This window comes from Macrosteles quadrilineatus, unplaced genomic scaffold (assembly GCF_028750875.1).
Source record: "Macrosteles quadrilineatus isolate MER2022 unplaced genomic scaffold, UCM_ALF_1.0 Scaffold_5__1_contigs__length_97177068, whole genome shotgun sequence".
NCBI lineage: Eukaryota > Metazoa > Arthropoda > Insecta > Hemiptera > Cicadellidae > Macrosteles > Macrosteles quadrilineatus.
In genome coordinates, this window is record NW_026542598.1 from 56,036,090 (window position 1) to 56,060,521 (window position 24,432).

Genomic DNA, 24,432 nt, shown 5'->3' on the forward strand with positions numbered 1-24,432 from the left:
AACAATAATAGAGAAAAACAAATAACAAAGATTACATAAAGACATGTGATAAATAGTATCAGCTGTTCATTGTAAACACCTTAGCAATTGAGTTAAAGCTTGTCTACACATTGCTTCATTTCATTTTATTTTAAAAATAAATCCTATGTTTTTACATTTAAGGAGTCATATGTAACAATAAATTTAAAAAAATTAAACTTAGCAATGTGTAGACCAGCTGTTACTCAATTGCTAAGGTGTTTAAAATAAACAGCTGATTCTATTAATCATATGTCTTTATGTAATCTTTGTTATTTGTTTTTATCTATTATTGTTTCGAGTAACTTTTACACATGAATGACCAAAATTTATTGACTTTAATGGGGGATTAGAGGTAGAAAACAAGTGTTTCAAAAATGTTTGTGACAAAAGTTATGTATTTTTCAACGTAGAATCCGATTCTGTAATCAAAATTGGTAGTTTACATTTAAAATACCCCCGCCGCAGCAAACCTGCAGACTTAGCGAATTTCCATTTGCCTGATTGGATTTAAACTAAAATGTCTCCTTAAAAATATCACATTTATTCCCTATTTAAACAGAATTAGTTTAATGAGTACTTAGGTTTGCTGCAACAGGGAGGGTAAAAAGGTTTTTTTTATGTAGAATATTAGAAGTTACTGTGGTTTAGTAAGAAATTAATGTATTTTCCAACTTTTATCAAAATATGTTCATAAACAAGCAAACTACAACAGTTGACTTATTCTCCATAAGAATAACATGGGAATTTTAAAATTACAATTTTTTTGAATTTTCTCCGTAACAATTAGGCGCATAATAATGCTTCAATATACTAAATTATTTGTTTTTTTAAGCTCTACAAAATGGTTTAAAAAGAAATTGCGAAATTTTGTGTTTTTAGGGTCAAAAATGGGAAAAACCTATTTTTCCCCCATAAAACCCCCCATAAACCCCCGTTCCCATAGTCCGATCATGCTGGTTCGCGAACTCATTCAAGTTTATCCCGCCTTACACCTTCAAACCAAATTTTATCAAAATCGGACAAAAATTACTCAAGTTATCGTGCGGATGGACACATATATTTATATATAGATATATAAAAATTTGAACGAATGGTGTTTTTGGCCTCTGGGGACATCAAAATGAAAAAGTAAATCGGTCCCGGGCTTAGGTCTTACCATGACACCTACGGTAATAGCTACTTCCCTATAGGGAAATTCGCTAAAAGTCAACTTCCGGTCTGAAAAAGCCACTTCCGGTGTGATTTTGGATTTGAAATTATCACCATTTGGTAGACCGTGCCGAATTTAGCTAGTTCTGTATTATTTTTTTGTTTGTAAGAAAAGGTTTCCATCGTTTTGAAAGGGGTGTACGGGTGGTTTTGGACACCCGGTATAGAACAGTGTGGAAGACAGCCCTTATTTAATTAAGGACCGCTGTGGATCGCCACTATTTACTTTCTTGTCTTCCTTTCTTTTATCTCAAATTTAGTTTAGCTTGTAATATTGTTATCTATATGTTTCTTTAAGGTCATCATTTGTTTTTGAAATATTTATTTGTGTATTTCTTACACCTTTGGAATGTATTAGGGTTTTTTTTAGGAAACAGTCCAAATCCTGTCCTTAATACTATCTAGCAGCGGCCAAGTTTATGCTAATCATTTAACATTAGTTGATTAATGACATTATAATTAATTGATTGCCCAGGGACAAATAAAATCTAGGTCCATAAACAAAATAAAATCTAAGTTTATAAACAAAATCGCCTTCAATCAAACAACCTTCATATTTGAAAGTGACGACAACAAAAACCCACTCAGATACCAAGAATTTGTAAATATATAAATAATAAAAGTTAATTAATAAACAATCCATAATCGATTCATGCAAATCAAAACCATAGTCTTAAATTTTAAGATTATGGTTTTGATTTGCATAAATTGATTAGGCTAAATGAGTTCATTTTTCCTTTGACAAAGCATAGTAGGTATTAGTACTATAAAACACTACACTCAAGTATCATCACATAGCCTAAACAAAGTTAGGGTTGTATTTAATAGTCAAAGGTACTATAAAACTTAAAACATAAAGATTTTTAATACCGGAGTAACAAGTATTTGATTTAGTACACCAAATTCGTAATGAGCGTTGTTTCTTACAAGTTTTTTGTAGATCAAATGGACTAAATTGAATAGATTCTGCAACAACAATCATCAAATTAACTTTTTATATTAAAAAAACATGCCCGTATTGAAAAAAACTAGAACGAGGGTCATTAAATATTTTTTGTATCACTAAAGCTTTCAAATTTGATACCACGTTACAATATTAGACATAGTGACCGGGCGTTTCAGAAAACAATGTTAGTAATACATGTATTTTCTATTATAGACAGATCACCAATGTACAAATGTAAAAACTAACGAATATGTTTATTCATTGAACTCTATTTAAAAGAAATCTATTTAAACGTTTTTCATTTAACTGGTGGCGAGTTAGCGTAGCGAACGAGCTAACAGGCAAGTGAGCGCAGCGAACGAGCTCCAACCTAAAGGTGAGTGAGCGTAGCGAACGAAATTCAACCAGGACGTAATTGAGCCATGCGAACGAGCTCACTTATGAAGTAAAACGGGGCAAAGCCCGCGGGTACAGCTAGTTTAAACATAAATTTATCGTTAATTTTACTAGAATTAAAAAACACAAAATTAATTTACAAGTTGTAAATTCTGAACGAGTGTCCAACACCCAACCAACAGCGATTTCTCCTTAATTTATTTTGTCGGAGAGTTGAAGACTTCCGCGGATCCTGTTTCTGACGTTCTTTAACATTTTAATAAGATTCCACAAAGTCTGTCTTGTTGTCTCCGATTGATGCTTTCACTAAATCATTTCGTTGACAGACTCATTTGGGTCGATTCTTTTATATTGATTTTACCATGGGGGAAAATCTACCATAGCTATATATGTTTTGTAGATAAAATCTGTTAATTCCAACATTTTAGACGTAGATTCGCAGTATCGGGATTAACTTCTCGTAACTATTAGTTTAAGCTATTCTCAGTTACGTTTTGGATTTGAAATCTCCGTGTTGGATGTTTGAAAATTAGTTTTCGCATTGAGTTAGTAACAATCATCAGTACAGCAACGCCCGAAGATGAGTCATGACTATCAATAAACTTAATTACGCGATGAAATTATATTTAGTAAACGAAAATAGCAAAATATTTGGTAAAAACACTGGAAAATAAGATATGTCGACGTAATTTACACGAGTTCTTGTCCACTCAAGAGTGGCAGTGCCTCCTTAATTAAGTCTTCTCCTCCTCGATTACTTTATTGAGTTTCCTTGCCTCTTGGACGCTCGACGGAAATTCCATGTAATTTAACTCAGCAAAGATAAATATAACCGTTAACATGTTTTATTTTAGTTTTAGGTTTTATTTGTGAACTATTAGATTAAAAGATATTCTCTCGATTTAAAGTAATATTTTCTTACTTATAATGTGAAATCTCAAAAAAATGTTGAAATTCCTTTTTATGAATTTTCAATGCAGAAAACACCCTTTAGGGAAGTAATACGTTAAATGATCTTACCATGAGTTGATCAATACAATACAATTGTGTGTGTGTGTGTGTGTGTGTTTTTTTTAAGATTTATAATTGAAGAAATATGCTTGAAGTCTAAAACTAAAAATTATAAATCTGATTTTAAAACTTGTTGTTAGCATATTGACATACAACGCTATACGAGTTAAATATGATCAACAATTACGACAACGAGTGCATACAGATTTTGCCTTAGGGTGAGAAGTTTACTTCCACTATGCAAAGTCAATTACCATATTTTAATTGTGATAACGAATCATTCCACTATGAACACACCGTGATCTATGAGCAAACTTAATGGTAATATACGTAATCTGATCACAAGCTGGCTTATAACTTCTATGCCATCAGATTGGCCAACACATTCATTGGCGCGAAACTTTGGTAATATCAGTTTTCCTTGTCTTTTTGGAAAATTTTTTTGACAATATTAAACAATCTGTAGATGTTTAGATTAGTCTTATCTCTCTTGGTAATCCTAATCCTATATATTAATAGGCAAGCGTGTTTCTTGAAACAATTTTATCTCAGCTCGTGTGTATCGCAGGAAAGATTTACGCATACTGTTAGAAAGATATTTTCCTGTATATGTAAAGAATCCCTTTATAAATTGAAATAGGCTCAAAAATCAGTACAAAAAATAAATTTGAATTAAAAAGTAACATGTGCCGTATGGGTTGCTATGCTGGTGCTAAATAAAAAAGAAATAAACACAGAAAATCAAAACAAATTAAAGAAATTCCAACCACATATTTTACAGTGTTGGGTAAAATAGAGAAGTGTATACATTACATATTTTTGGTCGAGCTTTCGAACACTGGACGACCTCTAGTATATTAATTAATAGAAAGATATTAGAATTTCATTTAAATATCTCAGAAACCCCCCTCATGGTTTTTTAGCATAGATCTCAAATATATAGATGAATCAAATATCTATATTTATGAACCGTATATCTATAGTTTTCGTAATCCACGCTGTTATGTTAACTATGTGTATGTCTGTCTTTTGATCATGCAAAACCCACTGGATTGAAATATTGTAGCTTAAATTTTACCGATTTACTTTTACCGTACCGGTGATTACTATTGCAACCAACATATAAAGATGTTTTTAATCAAGGGGTCCATGACATTTGTCTTTAAATCCGCCATTTTTTAGTAATTTACAGGATAAAAATTCAAATGGCCGCCATTTTGAAATTTTGAACTGACCAAGTTATTTTTACATAGGTATTTTCTACATAATCATGCTAAGAGTCATGAAGATCGGCTAAAACAATCAAAAGATTAAAATTATTATGTAAAAATGCAAAATAGCGGAAACCTGGTTAACGAAGCTATGTTCAAAAAAGGTTAATTAATTCATGATTTTATTTTTATTTTTACCCATAGAACCATTTGCCAGTATTTGGATGTTTACTCACGTAACATCCTGTATAAAAATAGTAAAACAAACTTAATTGTATTTGAACTACTTTTCATAATATTTCCATAATAATAACGCTGCATACTATTTCCAGTATTTAATAAACCCGATAATGATTTGTAAGTTATTACAGTATTTTCAAATAAACAAATATTTTAACTATTGGATAACATACTGCAATTATAGTAATTGGAACACCTCGTAACTACTGCTCGATCTGTGTTTGGTTCGCGATTGTTGACTGTTGGATGTGATTGGCGTAATTGCCATTTAAACACGACCGTTTTGTGTTCACGTATTAATTGGCGTTTAAAATGAACGGTTTAAAGTGACATTGCAGTTTATAGAACACACTCAATAAACTCTTTGACGTTAATCGTGTATTTATTTATGTGGAGATTTCCTCTGAAAAGTTGATAACTTTTCAGAGGAAATCTGAATTTATCATGGGATTATAAATTAATCCCATGATAAATTGCTGTTCTAGATCGGTTTGATTAGAGGCTTGGGTCAAAATTGTTCAATTTTCATGTGTTAATTGTAAGAAATAGTGTGAATATTGGTTTTTGATGATCAAGATTCTTAATTTAATTTCGAAGTATTTTATTGCTTGATCGTATTTTCAAAAACGTCTCACCACATTTTTCGTTGCATAACTATTTATTCGTTGCGCACTTTCGTTTTTGCATTATCAATTTAGTAGAACCTCGATTGAAGTAGAAAATATCAGATTTTCTTCTCCTAGAATATGACATTTGCGTTATGACATCGTAAGTTGCCAAGGTAAAAATAAAATGGAATGTCAATCTTATTATTTAAAATCAATAACAGATTGAATCAAAACACAAGAAAAGTTTTTTTAGAATAACGATAAGTTTTATCTTTCTAACTTAGCTTAGAAAAGAACAACCCGTGTTCACTTCTTAAACAAGCTGTTCAAAAAGTGTGTAATGACTATTTGCTCAATGTAGTGACAACACATTTGACCGGATCAGTTCAAGGGTTTGTATATCTACCAATCTAAGAGGTTTGCTAAATTAATTTTGTGGAAAATTGCTTCAATTCTACTTTAACTTGAAAGGAATGTTTACTATCTTGTTGTATTTATAAAACATATTTTACATACAAAGTATTTAAAGCGAAAATATGTAAGATATAATTTGCTTTTGAAAACTCTACTTATGGTGTACCAAAGTCAACTTGTAGCCTATATCGCGTGTAAGAAGTTTTTCAAGTAGTAAAAGTGTAGAAAAGTGTAATGGTAATTTAACGTGTTTAAAAAACTTATTGATGTTTTCTAACATGAATTTCAAACATTGGTCCCTTTAAATAGATACCACCTTAGTTCAACTAAAAAAAATGTCTCGTATAACAGCATATTTAAAAAGTACGTCTTTTGATCTTTGTTTCGATTGCAGAATGATATACTGTAGCACTTTTAAAAGAGTGTTTATTGACATCAAAACGACAACTATACGTTTAATCTCATTGTTGAATCTGGATTCTGTTTTATGTGTGTTTCAATTTATTTCGATTGATTGATAATCAAATAATTGTGTCATATGTTTCAGGGTTTGTTGGTACCATTTTTTGCTTAACTTATTACTATTACTTATAACTATAATTATAAACAGAGGCCAAGCATAGCTTACAATCAGATAGTAATCGTGCAGTTAGAACAGTTCTAAAGGTTGAATACCCCCGCCGCAGCAAACCTGCCGTCTAAGCGAATTTCCATTTGGCCGAATTGATTTTCAATTGATCTATTTAAATAACATTAGGTTTAACGAGTACAAGGTTTGCTGCTACAAGGAAACTAATAAAGTAGTGTGTTTTTAGTAAAATATTGATAGTATACTATAAAATAAATAAATTTGCCAAGTTTTATCAAAATATATCCATAAACAAGCAAACTACAACATTTTACAATATTCTCCATAAGAATAACACGGGAGTTTTAAATTTACAATTTTTTTAGTTTTCTCCGTAACCAATAACCGTACAAAAACACTTTGATATACTGAATTGTTTGTTTTTTTAAGCTCTTTAAGAAGGTTTAGAGAAAAATTGGGAAAACTTGTGTTTTAGGGGTAAAAAGTTAGAAAAACCAATTTTTACCCCATAAAACCCCCCATAAAACCCTGTTCCCATGGTCCGATCATGCTGGATCGCGAACTCATTCAAGTTTATCCCGCCTTACACCTTCAAACAAAATTTCATCAAAATCGGATAATAATTACTCAAGTTATCGTGTTCACGGACACATATATATATATATATATATAAATCTAATTAAGAAAACTGTAGTGATTAGGGCTACTATTTTGATATATAAATGCATTATTAAAAACTAAGTACCCTTTTTTTAATTCATTTTATTTAACAACGACTAGTTTCGACGATTATGTCATAGTCATGTTGTTTTTATATCTAACAAATACAATAAACATTTTATCTAAATAATAAATACAATCATATGATTTCATAGGTTTTGATGACTTTAGATTTCTTCTGTTTTAAATGGTCTTTATACTATATATAATAATTTTCTCTCTTAATTTAACTGCAGGATTTTTTCAAATATTGGATTGCATTTGTTGATGTTCATTGTGTTTAGTAAATTTTCTGGGTGTTGTTTATAGTTTTTGTAAATGTAAAAATCTTCTTTAACATGTAATTTTGATTTGTCTTTTTCATATTCAAGGATTTTTTAATTTTCGTGGATGCTTTTGTATTCATGGTCTGTTTGTATTAAATGTTCTGCAAAATTAGATTTCATTGTTGTGCGGTTTCCTGATCTTAATGCTTGAATGTGTTCTTTGAACCGTTTTTCAAAAGTTCGACTTGTTTGCCCAATGTAGGATTTATCACAATTAGAACATTTGATTTCATAAATACCTGATTTTCTTATATTGTCTTGATTTTGGTTAGCTATATTTTCTTTTGAAATTTTGTTATTGATCATTTGAAAAGCATTATTTTTTGTTTTATAACTGATTATTACATTTGAACGGTTGAAAGTTTTTCTTAGGGCTTTATTAATTTTGGTATTGTACGGTATACAAATAAATTCTTTTCTCTTTTTGTTTTCTGTTCCTGAAGTAGTTCCTTGTGTTTGAAGTTTTCTCTTAAATTTCTTCTTAATCATGTTTTCAATTATAGATGGATTGTATCCATTTTTCACTGCCAAATATATAATAGTATTTTTTTCTTTGTTTAAGTTTTCAGTGGACATAGGAATATTTACAAGTCTGTGTGTTAACGAATGAAATGTTGCCAATTTATGTTGCCATGGATGATTAGAATGTGAAGGTATGATACTGTTTGTTGTAGTTGGTTTTCGGTAAATTTTAAATCTGTGAATGTGTTTTTCTTTTGAAATGGTTATATCTAGAAAGTTAATGTGTGAATGTTGTATTTCTTTTGAGAATTTAATTTGTGTCGAGATTGAATTTATGTGTTCGTGTAAATTGTTTGCTTCGGTTTGTGTTCCTTCAAAAAGGCAAAGGATATCGTCAACATATCGGTGCCAGTAAATAATTTTGGATTTGTAAGGGTTGCTTTCAATTAAAACTTTGGTTTTCTCTAAATTATTCATGTAAATGTCAGCTAGAAGTCCAGACAGAGGAGAACCCATAGGTAAACCGTCTTCTTGAATGTAAAATGACTGATTATATTGAAAATAATTTTGGTTTAATGTAATTTTGGTTAGCCTAACTAAATCATTAATTTGAGTTGTTGTGATTGTTCCATGTTCTATTAATTGTTGTTTCATTATTTTAATTGTGTCATCTATCGGTATGTTCGTGTACATGTCATTTACATCAAATGAAAGAAATAAAGAATTTTGTGGTATGTGAATATCTTTGATTTTGTCAATTAATTCATATGTATTGGCTACATTTATATCATTATTCATGTTTATGTCCTGTTTTATTTTGTAATGTAAATACTTACATAGATTGTATGTAGGTGCTTGACGGATATATATATATATATATATACATATATAAAAATTTGGTGTACATATATAAACGAATGGTGTTTTTGGCCTCTGGGGACATTAAAATGAAAAAGTAAATCGGTCCCGGGCCTAAGTCTTACCATGAGACCTACGGTAATAGCTACTTCCCTATAGGGAAATTCGCTAATAATAAGAATAACATAATAAATAAAAGAACCTCTCTTTACCCAACTGGGCAGAATCGTACATTAAATTAATCATCTTTATTGATCAACTGAAGATAATTTAAAGTATTTTAAGGCTAGTCCTGTGCAAATAATGTATGAGGCGTTTAGCTTTTACATTGTTTATTCATTATTTACGAAGTTGAATTTCAACTAAATATAACAATTTATTTATTGCTTATCTTCTGCAATTGGTCAAAGAGTAAAGCGTAGCAAGATCGCACATTAAACTATAGTTTAAAATAATAAGGTTTAGTCGAAATCTCTGCCTTGCCAACACTCACGTGAAAATATTGTACCATAATATACAAAGCTATGAGAAGTCCACGTAAACTATTAAAAGTCAATAGTATTACTATTTTGATCAAATCCACTATTATAATATCATGAAAACTGTTCCAACAATGAAGATATATCAGCTGATGTTGAAAATGTCATAAAACTCATGACGGCCCCTACAACAGTGATTCATTACTTCATATGTCAAAGTATTGCCATGGGAAATTTATATTTGGCCTTTTCAATAGACTGGACGACAAATTCAAATTTATCACAGCTACATACAGGTTTTACTGTATGCATGTTTGCAAAGGTTAAAATAGTGTGATACATAACCACCAATCGTTGCAATACAAGTCAGAAGAAAGGATTAATTGTAAACTAATAGAAATCACATTTGAAATGGGAAACTATACGTATGAAAAAATGCTTGAAAATAAGGCAGGATGAAATGTAAGTCTGTTTTAGACTTAGATTTTGTTCATTTTGTCCCATTGTTTTGTTAAGAAAGAAACTGCTACAGTCAAAATATGCATTAACATGTTTAAAATACAATTTAAAAAAAACATAAAATAACTTCTCTCTACCTAACCGGTAAGAATCTTACCTTAAATTTGTGTTCAGCTGATGAATAAGGATGTTAAACTTGTAAGGAGACTATATAGATTAAATCGAATTTCTTTAGGATTTATTATCCTTATTGATCAACTGAAGATAATGTAAAGTATTTTAAGGCTAGTCCTTTGCGGTTTATGTATAAGGCTTTATCTTTTACATTGTTTATACATTATTAACCAAGTTGAATTTTACTTTTAACTAAATCTTTTTTAAATAACAGAAAAGTGCATTAATACTGTATAACATAAAATCAAAACTGAATGAGTTTGCATAATGTAATCCACAAAGATAGAATAATTAATTTAATTTAATCATGGATATATATATAAATTTATTACAACTATTGTGTTCAACTGTATACGCACATTGATTGATAATGCGTTCATGGAAACTCCTAGAAATGCATCAATATTCAAATTTAATTTGTTGAGTACAACAAACATAATGCTATGAATATCACAGTTCAATATTGCACATTTGGATGGTTCACGTTCATATAATATTTTCCTTGTACAACATTTGATTCCTGGTACAGATTCGATTCAATCAATTAACAACCAATCACAGCAAAGCATCTCGGGTTGCTCAGAGGACGTGTTGAACGGTGATTGGTGTAATTTTTAATCGGACACGCAGCCATGGTGTTCTAGTCTTCGCCATGTTGGATTTTATACGTGAGCATTAGTCAAATTTAGGTGTTATAATACTAATTAAATACTACTTCAATATCTATTTGACATACTCCAACTTTTTAACACGTTAAGCAAATATATTCACACAATAGTCTTTAATCAGACCTGATGACGACCGCTTGCCTTGTTTTTTTTTTTTTGTTTTTTTTTTTTTTGTATATTTACCGTCTTGTAGAAGTTCACAGTATACGTGTAGAGATGTATCTAGTGCTTTTGGAAGACTCATTTTCCTATATTCGTATATTATTGCCAATGTTAATCAAAAAGAGGTATTCATTACTTATTCTTCCTTGTATTGTCAAAATACATTGTTGACAAAAACTTTTCATTAACATAAAATTAATGTATTTTTTTAGACAAGAAATATTAGCGCGCAGTGGTTTAAGGATTGTAGCTCTGCAGACACAGAAACTTTCTGACGAACAATCAAAAAATTTTCCAGTATAAAAATCTATAACATTTTTCCTAAGTTGACAAATAATTTAATTTTATTACGTTAGTTAACTAAAAAATAAGTTATAGCTGTAATATACATTTTCGTATCTTAACTTTAAACTAATCTTAACTTTTATGGGGTTAAAGTTGGTTTTCCTTTTTTTTGACCCTAAAAACACAAAATTTTACAATTTCTTTCTAATCTATTTTGTATAGCTTAAAAAAACAAATAATTTAGTCTATTGAAGCGTTATTATGCGCCTAGTGGTTACGGAGAAAATTCAAAAAAAAAATAAATTTAAAATTCTCATGTTATTTTTACGGAGAATAAGTCAACTGTTGTAGTTGGCGGGGGTGTTTTTAAACAGTATATAATAGTAGTATTATAAAAAAACTTGGTGTTATAGATTGCTTTATATTTTTGTTTTTAGAATGGGGGATCAAAGCCTCATCAAAATTACAGTTCTATTATTGTTATACTAGAATGTTGGAAGTACGTATCCAACATACGTATAGTATATCCAGCAGACTTGATATCTAACAAAGTTTGTTCATACATCACGACTGGTTTGAATGAAGATTGTATCTCATGAACTTACCTGCCACATCCATAGTACTCATGACAACTTACTCAAGTTTGAACTTCAACAAACTGTAACAAATACGACCAAATAACATAATGCTGTTAAATACATAAACTAAGGGGCTTTGATTGATTAAAATCCAAGCGAGTATGTTTTATCTATGTAAAAATAACATACACCGCCTTTTAATTAATATGATTTAATTAATTGTATATCAGTGATGATTGGTAATTGTCTGTAAACAATGTTTTAACGGCTGAGAGCCTAGTCACGATATACGATCCAAAATAATGAGGATTTCAGCTGAATTTAATGGCAAAGTGAGAAAAAATGTATCCGATTGTAGGTAGATTACTCAATACTCAACAATTGAGAAACTCACTTTGTGGATAAAAAGAAACAGTTTACAAAATAATATTGACCCAACTTAAAACTCCATATAACAGAGCAACGAATTATAATCATGCCGCTCACCAAAATTGACTTTTAGAAGTCACCTAATCTGGCTTGACATTTTTCCTTATTTTCTTTTTTACTGTCTTTAATCACATGTTTTGATTTACCATTAAACTACAACTCTAAAACAACAATGCATTAGGATTTGAATCGTCCTGGCTAAAGAAACACATGGTTTAGCCATTTCAGAGCTAAATATGTCTTTTTGCTCGACTTTTTACTTCACATTTTTTTAAATGCACATTTAGTGAGAATTATGTTTTGTATCATGCGATTCCGATTGTATATTTTTTACAGAATCAATCAAAACAATGTTCATGTTTTAGGGCCAGAAATGCCTCCGCAAATGTTCCTCGGACGAGGACTGTAAGAGCAAGAAGAAGAAATGTTTGTGCGACGGAGCTTGTGGCATGTCTTGCATCAAACCTGGTAATTATATTATTACATTATAATAATACATTTTAGAACATACATTTTTGGAGTAGTTTAGTTGCATGTTTGAAATAAATACTCCTAAATAAACTCAAGGTCCTTAAGAATGCAACTTAATAGTTGTTAAGCATAAATAGAGATTTAGTTATTCTTTCTGGATAGTTGAGAATCAATTATTTGATTTCTTCATTGGCCAGACAACTTTCAAAATTTGAAATTGTCAAATCTTCACACGGCGAGCCTAAAACTCGAACTCTGATGATACATACATGGTCAATTTACTTATTTAGGAAACTCTTTACCTATCTAGTCTTGAGTTGCGAGAAGTATGAAATATCAAACTCAAATAAAGTTTAAGCTTCATGGTAAAACCAACAAATTGAGTTCACACAAGAACAACTGCCTATGAATCCAACTGCTTTTTTATGGACACAGTAATATTTGTTTAATACCAAAAGGCTAAGTCAACATCTTGTTACTGTGCCAAAACTCCCAACCCTCTACTACTACTTCTTCCGAGATTGCAGCGCCTGAGATTGTTCTCGTCTTTTGTCACCCTTCAACAATAAACAAGGAACGTTCCACGTCAATGCTTGTTGATAATCTCGCCACTGCTGATTCCTTATTTCAGAATCCCTTCAGCATTCAGTAACGGCCTGTGTAAAACGAGAGTTTTGAAACTCAAAATCATAAACTGATCTTAATTTTAACACTTACACCAATAGCTCACGGATTGATGAGCTTTGTTGAAGTTAATTATTAATGATAACACGCTAAAAACCATAATGTCTCAGATTTAGTTTGTATATATAATCTGTGAGAGTTACAAAACGAAATTCTTTGAAATTGTAGTTCCCAATCATGTTTATTACGGACATGTCATTCGAAAAAGCCACAAATCCCTCTTACCCCTTTGCAATTCTTCAATATTTCTTAAATGTTTTCTTAACAGTAAATTATCTTTTGAAGGAATAACTAAGTTCACTTTAAATTATAAAATAATTGTCTGAGATTGGTGGTTCTAAATTAATGGAATCATTTTTCGACCTGATTCCATTCATCATTGAAATAACTACAGAGAAACATTTTATCAATTGGTCAATGTTGGAAAACTTTATAAAAATGTGTTTATAAATGTACAATTTTAGAGAAAAATATAGTTGGGTTTCGTTGACTGCCTAAGTTCATTTAAAGCTGGAGAGACTTTTAAAGCAATATGGCAATTTCAAAAGCCGAAGTTTCCGGCAATATTTACGATAAAACTCGCTCAGGTCAATAGCGACAGTCTTACTTTTGCCTTCCGTCTTTTTAATAACCTTTATACAGGGTGTTCTGAAAATCCATGTTCTCCTTTTGTGGATTTGTTACTCACGTCCTATTGTGGATCACATTACTCTATACTATAAATATGGACCAAAAATTCGAAATAAAAATGAATTGTATTAAAATCATTAAATGTTTGTTTAAGGTAACTTGTAGAACAAATTGCACACTATTGCGAAAATTATAGACACCACATAAATCTAATAGGGATAAAATTGTTTTACTGGATTGCTAATAGAATGATTTGCTTATTAAAGTAAAAAGAGTTTTCTTAAGTGAACTGCCTGTGTTGTAACTTAAACCTTTATCATGGCTTGCTACCCTGGATGATTATTAATAAATTCCTAGGGAGCTGAAAATGGTAATTAATAGCTCAAATAAGCAAAAAATATTATTGTGTTGGGTGTTAATTAATTATCATACCAAGACGTTGTGAGAGTTAATATTGTGATGAATAGAATTGACGATATCTGGTTATTTATTGTGATAAGCATTGTTAGTCGGCAAACTTTAGTGTTAGATGTAGATGCAGTGTGTGTAATGTTGACAAATAGTTTGGAATACTACGTTCAACACGGCTACATGGCTAGCACGACTTTCCCATTAGACCTTCATGTCCCTAGGCCAAGGGTCAGTTCTGTAATTATGTTTAAGAGATTAATTTACCCTTAAACTTACGACAACGATGTACAGTATGTGTTATTTAAATAACATTTAGTTTTAATGAGTACTTAGGTTTGCTGCCATAGGGAAGATAATAAGATGTAGTGTTTTTATTGAAATATTGATAGCTTAGTATAAAATAAACAAATTGCATTCTAATATGTCTATAAACAAGCAAACCACAACAGTTATTTACTCTCTATAAGAATAACATGAAAATTTTAAACTAACACTTTTTTTGCATAACCGTTAAGCATACAACGACTCTTCAATACACTAAAAATGTTTAAGCGTTTCCTTTTTTAAGCTCTACAAAATGGGTTAGAATACAATTGTATGTAAAATAGTAAACATTTATGCTTTAAGGATCAAAAATTGGAAAGAGCAATTTTCCTATAGTCAATATATTCTGACTTAAGTATCTTGAAGTCAGATCGCAACATTTAATTCTATGTAAAGCCGAACTGTCAAAACGAATTGACAAATCCACCGAAGCCTAATTGCTGCAGAGTATTGGTAAAGATAAATGTGACCCTTCTCTTGAAAAGATCCCAAATGTTATCCAAACAATGTGAACTCAAGCCAGAAATTTTAACACGCCATAACTTCGAAATTGACAGTTCTAATGAACGAGCGGATTTGAACGTGCATAATAGACTTTAGGATCAACCCGGCAACTGATAACCGGCACATTTATTTAGACCAAATATTATTTACTAGAATAACGTAAAGTTTTTGGGGAAATCCTCACGTGTAAAAAAGTCAGTGAAGCACCCAGTAATACACACAATATACAGCGGTCTGCTCGGATGAGATTTTGCATTGTTGTCATTGTATTGTCACATTCTGATCCCGTCGGAGTGGTGTCGTCTTTTGTCCTCTACACATCACGGGTCCTTGATAACTCATATACTTGATTACAGTTTACTGTTGATAACGTTAGATTCTGCTATGCAATACACACCGGTGTTTCAAATTCGTCCCGGTCCCCATATCTAAATGTTTTTTTGTTTTTTTTTGTTTTTTTTATTACCAAGAGTTTATTTAGTTTACTTTTACTTATAACTTGATTGTTGGAAATACCTTAGTCGTTAGTTTTCCCGTTGTAAAACTTTTATTATAGCTACATTCAATCAAAATATCATCTTAATGTATTATAAGTCTTATAATACTTTTATTTTGCAAACAGCACAGTGCGGAGGTTATGTCCTCATTAAGGTCCTGGAAATATTGTAAATATTACCGATGTGGTTTTAATGTTATGGCATAACATAGCCTAACCAAACTGCCACAGTGCTGTTTACAATATTGTAATCCGTGTACTCAACAAAAACCTTGTTGTTCAACTTGTGTACTGTGTTTTTAAAAAAAATCTTGCCTAGCCTGTCATGTATTGTTTCTAAAATGTTCTTGTAATGTTACTGTCACTTGGCGGTTTTGTAAAGAATAAATGCGGGGACCTATTAGGAAAAATGTGTTATAAATATATATATTTCATTTCGCACTCCTTATACGAATTTCGACATATTCATATACTTTTCTAAATGATGTCTTATTAATTTTAAACAATCTGATGCGCAATGTTTGCAACTTATTGTTATGTAAAAACTATCAATGAACTAATGGATTTCCGGAAACAGCCCGTTTATCCATTATTACTTTATTCAAGAAGACTATTCGTTATAAAATTTCCAAAATTAAATTCTACAAAACTTTGTGTAATGTTCATAAACTGTTATAGTGCACAAAAATCCCATTTATAATAAATAAATACTCATGAACAATCTAACAAACTATTTCTAAATGCAAACCACTTACAGTTGCATACTGTAATAACCATTATCAAAAAAGTAATAGACAAATGTAGAAAATCAAGAATCTAGATGTAATAAAAATGTAATATTCCAAGAATAGGATCAGATGGCGGGAAAGGCTGTAACGGACATTGGAAAGGCGGGAAATGTACCGTAAACGAACATCAGCTGAGATTCAGCCACAACAATAACACGCATCGTATATGACCTGGTCGTTATTGTGTATCAAACAATCTTTTGTAACGGAAATATTTTTCTTTTATAGCTTTTGTGTAATAAATTGAACAGGAATTATAGATGGATTAGAGGCCAATTCCAGTAAATAGATCCAATATTTATTTACTTTACACAAATATAAAATAATATATTCAATCTATTTACTGAAATTGACCTCTTAATCCATCTAAACTTTTACTGCTGATATTGTGTTGCATAGTCAGAATAATTTTGATTTACCCCTACTAATTATTGCAGTAATAAATCAACCCCAACACATTTGTAGTATTTGTTAGGGTAAGGCTAGGTTTGATTAGAACCAAGACGTAACCGAAGTATTGTTACATACATATATAAATAACTAGCTGTTAACCCGCGGGCTTTGTCCCGTTTAACTTCTTAATTTTCAAGATGATCTCGTTCGCATGGCTCAATCACGTCCTGGTTGAAGTTCGTTCGCTACGCTCACTCACCTTTAGGTTGGAGTTCGCTCACTCGCCCCCAGGTTGAAGTTTCTTTCGCTACGCTCACTCACCTTTTGGTTGCAAATTAGCTGTTGTCATAAATGTAAAAGAAATAATAGTGCTGCACCCCGTTGGTAATCCTTGTAACATTAATGCTATTGAACATCATAGAACAGAACCAACTTGTTTAATTGAAACAGCTGTTAAGATTCATTAATTCCATTTCTCATAAGGTTAACATGGGAAACTCCAGAGCCACTGGGGCGGAGCCCAGAGGTCGGAGGGTAAAATCCTTTCTTAGTGAGCGTCTACTACCCAAAAGGAAGATGCCTGCCAAGTTTCAGGTTCCTAGGTCTTATGGTTTCTGAGATTTCGTGATGAGTGAGTGAATGAATGAATGAATGAATGAGTCAGTGGTATTTGAGCTTTATATATATAGATAAATTGGTGGTCGTGTAACGGAGAAGGACTAGTAAGTGGTCTTACTATTTTAACATAGCATAACCATTTTATTAAATCATATACTTGAAAGTGTCTTAATCAACTTGTATTACGTGTTTTGCCAAAAATATAGCTAAAGCTATACAAAGTCCTCCGCATTATCCTGTCTTCTATTACTGAATACATTTGTAGTTGTGCAAATATTTCCGGATTTAGGGATTGTAATTGATAACAAATATTATTTCGAAACCGTTTAGTAGAGCTTAAAAAAATAATTTAGTAGACTTATATTGAAGCATTTGTGTACGCTTTTAGCTGTTAATGAGAATATTCCAAAAACTATAGATTTTTAATACCCATGTTATTCTTATGGAGAATAAGTTTAGTAAACTGTTATAGTTTGCTAGATAATGGATATATTTTGATTAAATTAAAGGTATTGATTGATTTCATAGTAAGCTATACAGATTTCACAAAAATAAACACCTTATTACCTTTCATGTAGCAAACCTCGGTACTTGTTAATGCTATACCTATTGGTAATTGAATATGGAATAGGTACATTTGACATAAAAAATAAAGGGAATATTACAGCTCTTAACATTCAACCAAAGGGAATTCACTTAGTCTGCAGGTTTGCTACGGCAGGGGTATTTATATTACATTTGTTTATATAAAACAGCAACAGTTACAACAACTTTTTGGTTTTATAGTTCTAGAAATCGTTGAACAACTCAATGAAGTGTAACGTCAGTCTATAACATTCGATAGAATCCTTTGACATCAATAAATATTTACCAGAAAACAAGACCCTTGGAAGCAGTTCTGGTTCAATCAGTTCCTTTAATGGAGTATTTAATGTTGTTTGTTGGTACAATGTCTGCACAATATTGATGGTTTTCGGGTTTGTTATTGAACTCAAGGGAGAGATAAATATTAGAAAACATAGCTGACTACCATGATTGTGATGCAGCAGTAGGCCTAATTTTGCAATCCTTGCTATTCCGTTTCAAACTAAATATAAAAATAGTTATACCAATGAAATAAATATTATTGTGATATAGAAAAGAAATATAGTGTACTAACTTAAGCAATATTGATTACAAATTTTATGCTCATATTTAGCAATTCTGGTTGATGATATCGTTTGAAAATCATAACCCACCCCTAACATTATCTTTTTTGTACCAAATGTTGCACAAAACATGCATAAATATTATCAGGAAGCGGTTATTTTTATCTGTTTCGTTTCATCTTACTCACTTGGTCGTTATATTCCTATCTAGCTTCTTATGTTGCAAATCATTTTAAACTTAGTTGTAAACATACAATTATGTGAATTTATGAAACCGCTCATATAAGCAACATAGGATGCAGCAGCGTATGGAAATAAAATTATCATTGTAATTGATTGGATAATATTAGCCTGACAGTCAGAAGGTCACCTGTTTGATCAAGAAAATCTTATAGCTTTGGGTTGGTTCGAAAATGTAAAATGAACTTGATCATTGTGTTATTGATAAATTACCTTGGCTAAATAAAAATATAGCTAAATATATAGGCTAAATATACAGGGTGTTGAAAATGTCTGGAACCAACATTATATCTCGTGAGTGGTTAAAGAAAAACAACTGATATTTTGTGTACGGATATACTATGGTTTTACCTATCTTTTGGTGCCTTATGAAAATTTTTACCACTTATAGGGAACGTCCTGTGGAGGATGCAGTAAAAAGTTTATATGGAAGCCTATGGTAAATGATACATCATTTTAAAGGCCATTTTTTTCTGAGTAAGGAGCCACAAGTTTCATCTCAAAAGGACCACCCTAGCAAAAATGGCGACTGTTTGAAATTTAAAAAACCACTTATAGGGAACAGAATTTTTAAATTTCAAACAGTCGCCATTTTCGCTAGGGTGGTCCTTTTGAGATGAAACTTGTGGCTCCTTACTCAGAAAAAAATGGCCTTTAAAATGATGTATCATTTACCATAGGCTTCAAAGAAAACTTTTTACTGCATCCTCCACAGAACGTTCCCTATAAGTGGTTATTTAAATTTCAAACAGTCGCCATTTTTGCTATGGTGGTCCTTTTGAGATGAAACTTGTGGCTCCTTACCCAGAAAAAAAATGGCCTTTAAAATGATGTATCATTTAGATATCACTACTATTCCATTTCCATATGTAATATAGTTGTAGCTACTTTTACTGTTAAGGTTTGCGTGGTTTATTAAGACGACAGATTGTGCTGCTATATTACTGATTTTCTTCCAAGCCGTAAGTTTGTGACCTTACATAACTGAAGGGACAGTTTTTGTAAACTATAGATGTCTCATCAACTGTCATAGTAGGCCCTAATAAAAACTTGGGGAGACAACGAATTTTAAACTTTAAGCAAACTCTGATAATTACTCATGGAATGTTCTTCTTTAATTACAATAGGCTACCGTTAGTTCATAAAGATGGGATGTGCAATATTCAAACTCTGAAAACGCAATTTTTATTCAGTTTAAACTATGCTCCTTGCTGTTGTTTCAAAATCACCATTAATGGTAATTATCTTAAATAAACTTCAATAAAAAATTGTACATACTTACTGGTGTACTGAATTGGGGTTTGTCAACTAATATAACCCAATATTAGACTTTCCAAACAGTTTATGTTAGTTCTTAGTGCTTTCCAAACACAAGTGTAATAACAAGAGTTGGGTAGTGAAAGTTGGCAGGACATCCCTACAACCACACCATGTGTTACGTCGGACAACATGCCTGTCATAACTAAGGGTTGTTAGAAAGGATGACCTGCCTCATATTATGCAAAATATATTACTTATGGCTAACATTTGAGTTATTAATACAATTTCTTAAGGGGGTCGAGGATCAAGTATTAAATATATCAAATTTAGGGTGTTAGCCTATTTTATAGAACAGACTATCTTCAAAATACATAGCTTATTCCCTGTATGGGAAATTCGCTAAACAGGTTTAACATTTGTCTGTAATTTTTTTATTTACCTTTTTATCATTTTTAGGTTATGTCCTTGTATTTCTTATTAGTTTCAACACAATATGTCCATATTTGACCTAAATTAAAGAAAAGGACTTGGAATACTGTAAATTCTTCCATAATTCACTAAAATAGACTATATTGTTGTATATATACGTTAGATAAACATTATGTTATGCCAAAAAATTAATGTGTTTTGAACGATCTTATCAATCAATTAATCGTAATTTGGTCATTAGTTTGTTTTAATCCATCAACAAAAGTAAGGCAAGGGGGTGATTGGGGTACAAAACGTCCGAGCATTGGCTACCCAGCCCTCGTTTTCTCAGAATTACCTCATATCACAGAAGATAACAGTTCTCCCCGATATTACATGCAATCCCCCCACCCCCACCCTTACCACAGAGAAACACTCAGTTGTAGCTAAATTAAAAACTTAAATCACTTAAATGTGAAGAAAAATTATGTAAACTTAAAATAAAACCAGTATTCACACTATAGATAAGCAACATTCCTTTTACGAATTCACGTTCCTCTAATCTTGTTGTGTTCTCTTTCATTGATTACGAATTTCCAATACCTTTGGTGTTAAAAATGTTAATGTAACTTTTTTATTTAGTTTTTTTTCTTTCCTTTTAATAGCTGTGAATTATATGCACATACAGTAGTTCTTAACTCACAACTTCTGAATTAACGGTCCATGCTACGTAATTAAGATTAGTGGTATTATAGTTTAACTGATCTTTGTAGGCGTCAAACGAATAAAATACCTGAATATTGAAATAGTATATTTCGTACCTAGGGCCGAAAATTAGGTTTTGCTGGCTCGAGATAGTTTTTAAGTTCGAGACGAAGTCGAGAACTGAAATTGATCGAGAGCTGCAAAACCATTTCGGTCCGTGGTACGAACGCTATTTTTCACCACACTATACCCTATTACCACTATTCACCACTATAATAATGCACACTGATAGTCAACACAACTACAACTTTAAGGTTATGTGAAGAAATAATTTGAGGAATCAGCAAAAATAAAAATAAATAGTTGCTAGGCAACGGTGATAATAACACAATTCTATTGCAATGCTATGGATTTTGATTGTGTATTTAAAATGCATTCATGTTTTAAGTAAGTAAGCGGACAGCTGATTTTGCGGCCCCGGCCTGTAAAAACCTGCTCGGTCCCCAAATTATGATGACAGCTGGCATGGCCAGCAAAACGTAACTTTCAGCCACCAATTAACGTATGTAATACAGTCAAAAACATCATAGAGTGGTGAAAAAGTTTTAATATACCGGTACCCATAACCTTAAAACGTAAAAAAAAATGTGGATTACCAATGTTTATTTCACAGTAGGGCATCTATAGGTAATAATAATGCATAAATCTCTTGCTTACAAGAACAAATATCCCAGTTAAATTAGCTGGAAATAAAATCAGTGTACTAGAGATATTTGTTTTACTGCTTAACGTAGGCATACACATTTTGGGAATCTCGTTTATTACAGAAAGTTGTCGGATATTACACATTATCTTTGAACGCAATTAACGAAGCACTTGCAAGGCTACAAACGTTAACGTCGCCAATACAATATTGCAGCTCTATGTACAGAATCAACAACAATTACATGCACAGTACCAGGCGAGGTGACAGTGGCTATATTGAATAGTCTAATACGATAGAGTATGTGAGGACGCATATTACGTCGAATTGCATTATCATGTTAGTAGACTTAATTTTGTAGAATTAATTTTCTATATCAGAGAATACTATTCCACTTGTATAATAATGAATATAATAATAATAATTGAGAATAATAAAAAAATATTTTCGTGCCAGGAGTTTAGTAGAATCAAATTTCCGTACTTTGTTATTTTTTTGAATAATCAACCACCAAACATTATTTTATGAAAACTGTTTTTCAAAGGCAGCTAAAAACCCAAACCAAAATATAATCTGTGTCTAGAGGTGTTTATGGAAGCTGGCGAACATCATTCGGCAAGGTACACGATGTACGTCAAAGGATATGAAGGTAGGGGTGGGAAGGAGGTAGGGAGGGAAGGAAATGATTTGATTGCTGACAGACCAGAAGAAGATAAAGTGATGAAAGTCCCGAGTTTGACAAGCAAACATATTTTTCCGGAAGATTAATTTTCTCTGGTTTTCATATGCACCATCGGAAGCCATAAAATATTTAAGTTCAGAAAAAATTCACTTCGGCTCGGATAAACATCGGAAGTTGAAAAATGAATTTTTATACTAGTAATAATTATAAATACTAACTTAGAAGTTTTGAACTATTGTTTATGTTTTAGGGGTGATTCTAATTGATCAATATTCATATTTTGTGTATTTGCGTGAAAAATAACACCAAATATTTACTCCGTTTACTGTGGAGTTTTTTTGTTCGATAAATATTTCGAATTTCAAAACAATATTTGCTTTATTTTCACTCACAACCCTTTTATGGGTTGTCAAAATGAGTGGGTCGGTGGATCGAAAAGTAAGATTAAAGATTCATAAAGTTATTGGAAGTTCAATTAATTTTGACGAGGCCCAAACGAACTTTGTGCAAGTGGATTCGTTGTTGTCATTTTTATATTCATTGCTTCGAAGAAATTATCTATAACATGATTTTTCGAGATATTTATGCCTAATGTGTTGTAATCATTATTTTTATTATTGACCTTTTGATTCTTAAATGGACAATCCACATTTATGGAGAATCTGTAATTTTTTATTCAAGAAGAACCTTTAGTATAGTGTGCTACTGTAAAATTCAATATCCCTCCTATAATGAATTGTGATACATATATGGATACATCAGATATGCTACAGTAAATTGGTCCTCCAGTTTTATGTATGACATTAATCAGCAATTTCTATCAGCGCACCTGTTTTTAGCTCAAATAAACTACGTCAATCTTGATTTAAAAATAGCTACTAAATTTAATATGGATATAAATGCTGTTTTTACCTAATTTATCCTAATTACATGATTTAAAATACTATCCACAATCAAATGTATTCTATACTTTTAGAAACAGAGATAAACATGAAGCAGAGCAGGTTAGGTGGAGGCTTGTATGTGGTTAAGTTAAGAGTATTAGCTCGAGTCGGCTTGAAGCCTAAATCTGACTTTTGATCTTAAATCCGAACACGAGGAACTTCCTGGTACAGAACCTTCTCCAGGTTTTAGGCTTGTAATATTTTGATAGGTATTAAAGTAGCCGCATGATGGATACAAAATATCAGATTTTGTAACACGATAAGGTATGTGTGTTGTGTTTTAGACTGATTTAAAAAAGGAAATGCCCTTTTTTATCCTTAAGGTATATTTTGTATTAGTCTCCTTAAGGATACTAAACAAAACTAAAATGTTATATTTTTATTGGTTATGACTTTATTTTTATTTTAATGTCACCATTTACATTATAATACTTTAATACATAAATAAATAAGGATTTATACATACATTACTACTTGATTACTCGAATTATTGGTTTATAAAGTAATTGTTTGACAAGATACTTAACGGTCCTAACTCCACCAGATAAACGATTGGTTATTTAATGTTTACCAACAGTCCAGCATTGACCCCCTGTGTTAAGAATTTACTTACTTTTGTCAAGTATTTACTTTGAAATTTCTTGAGATTCTTTTTTAAAGGCCTATATTTATTGGAAAATCTTCCAAAGGCTAAATTACATAAAAACAACATAACTAAATATTAATAACTCTCAGTAAAAATCGAGAAATTCCTTTTTGATCTTGTTAAAGGAAAAAT

At 31.2% G+C, this 24,432-nt stretch overlaps 1 protein-coding gene across 5 annotated transcripts in view; it reads left to right on the forward strand.

Moving 5' to 3' along the window:
- The window catches only part of LOC128994090 (sushi, von Willebrand factor type A, EGF and pentraxin domain-containing protein 1), a 118,245-nt gene that overhangs the window by 31,733 nt on the left and 62,080 nt on the right, over positions 1-24,432 (forward strand). For all 5 annotated transcript variants that reach the window (XM_054418341.1, XM_054418342.1, XM_054418345.1 and 2 more), the window contains exon 3: positions 12,611-12,713. In XM_054418341.1, coding sequence (XP_054274316.1) covers positions 12,611-12,713 — 103 coding nt within the window. The remainder of the gene's footprint in view (positions 1-12,610; positions 12,714-24,432) is intronic.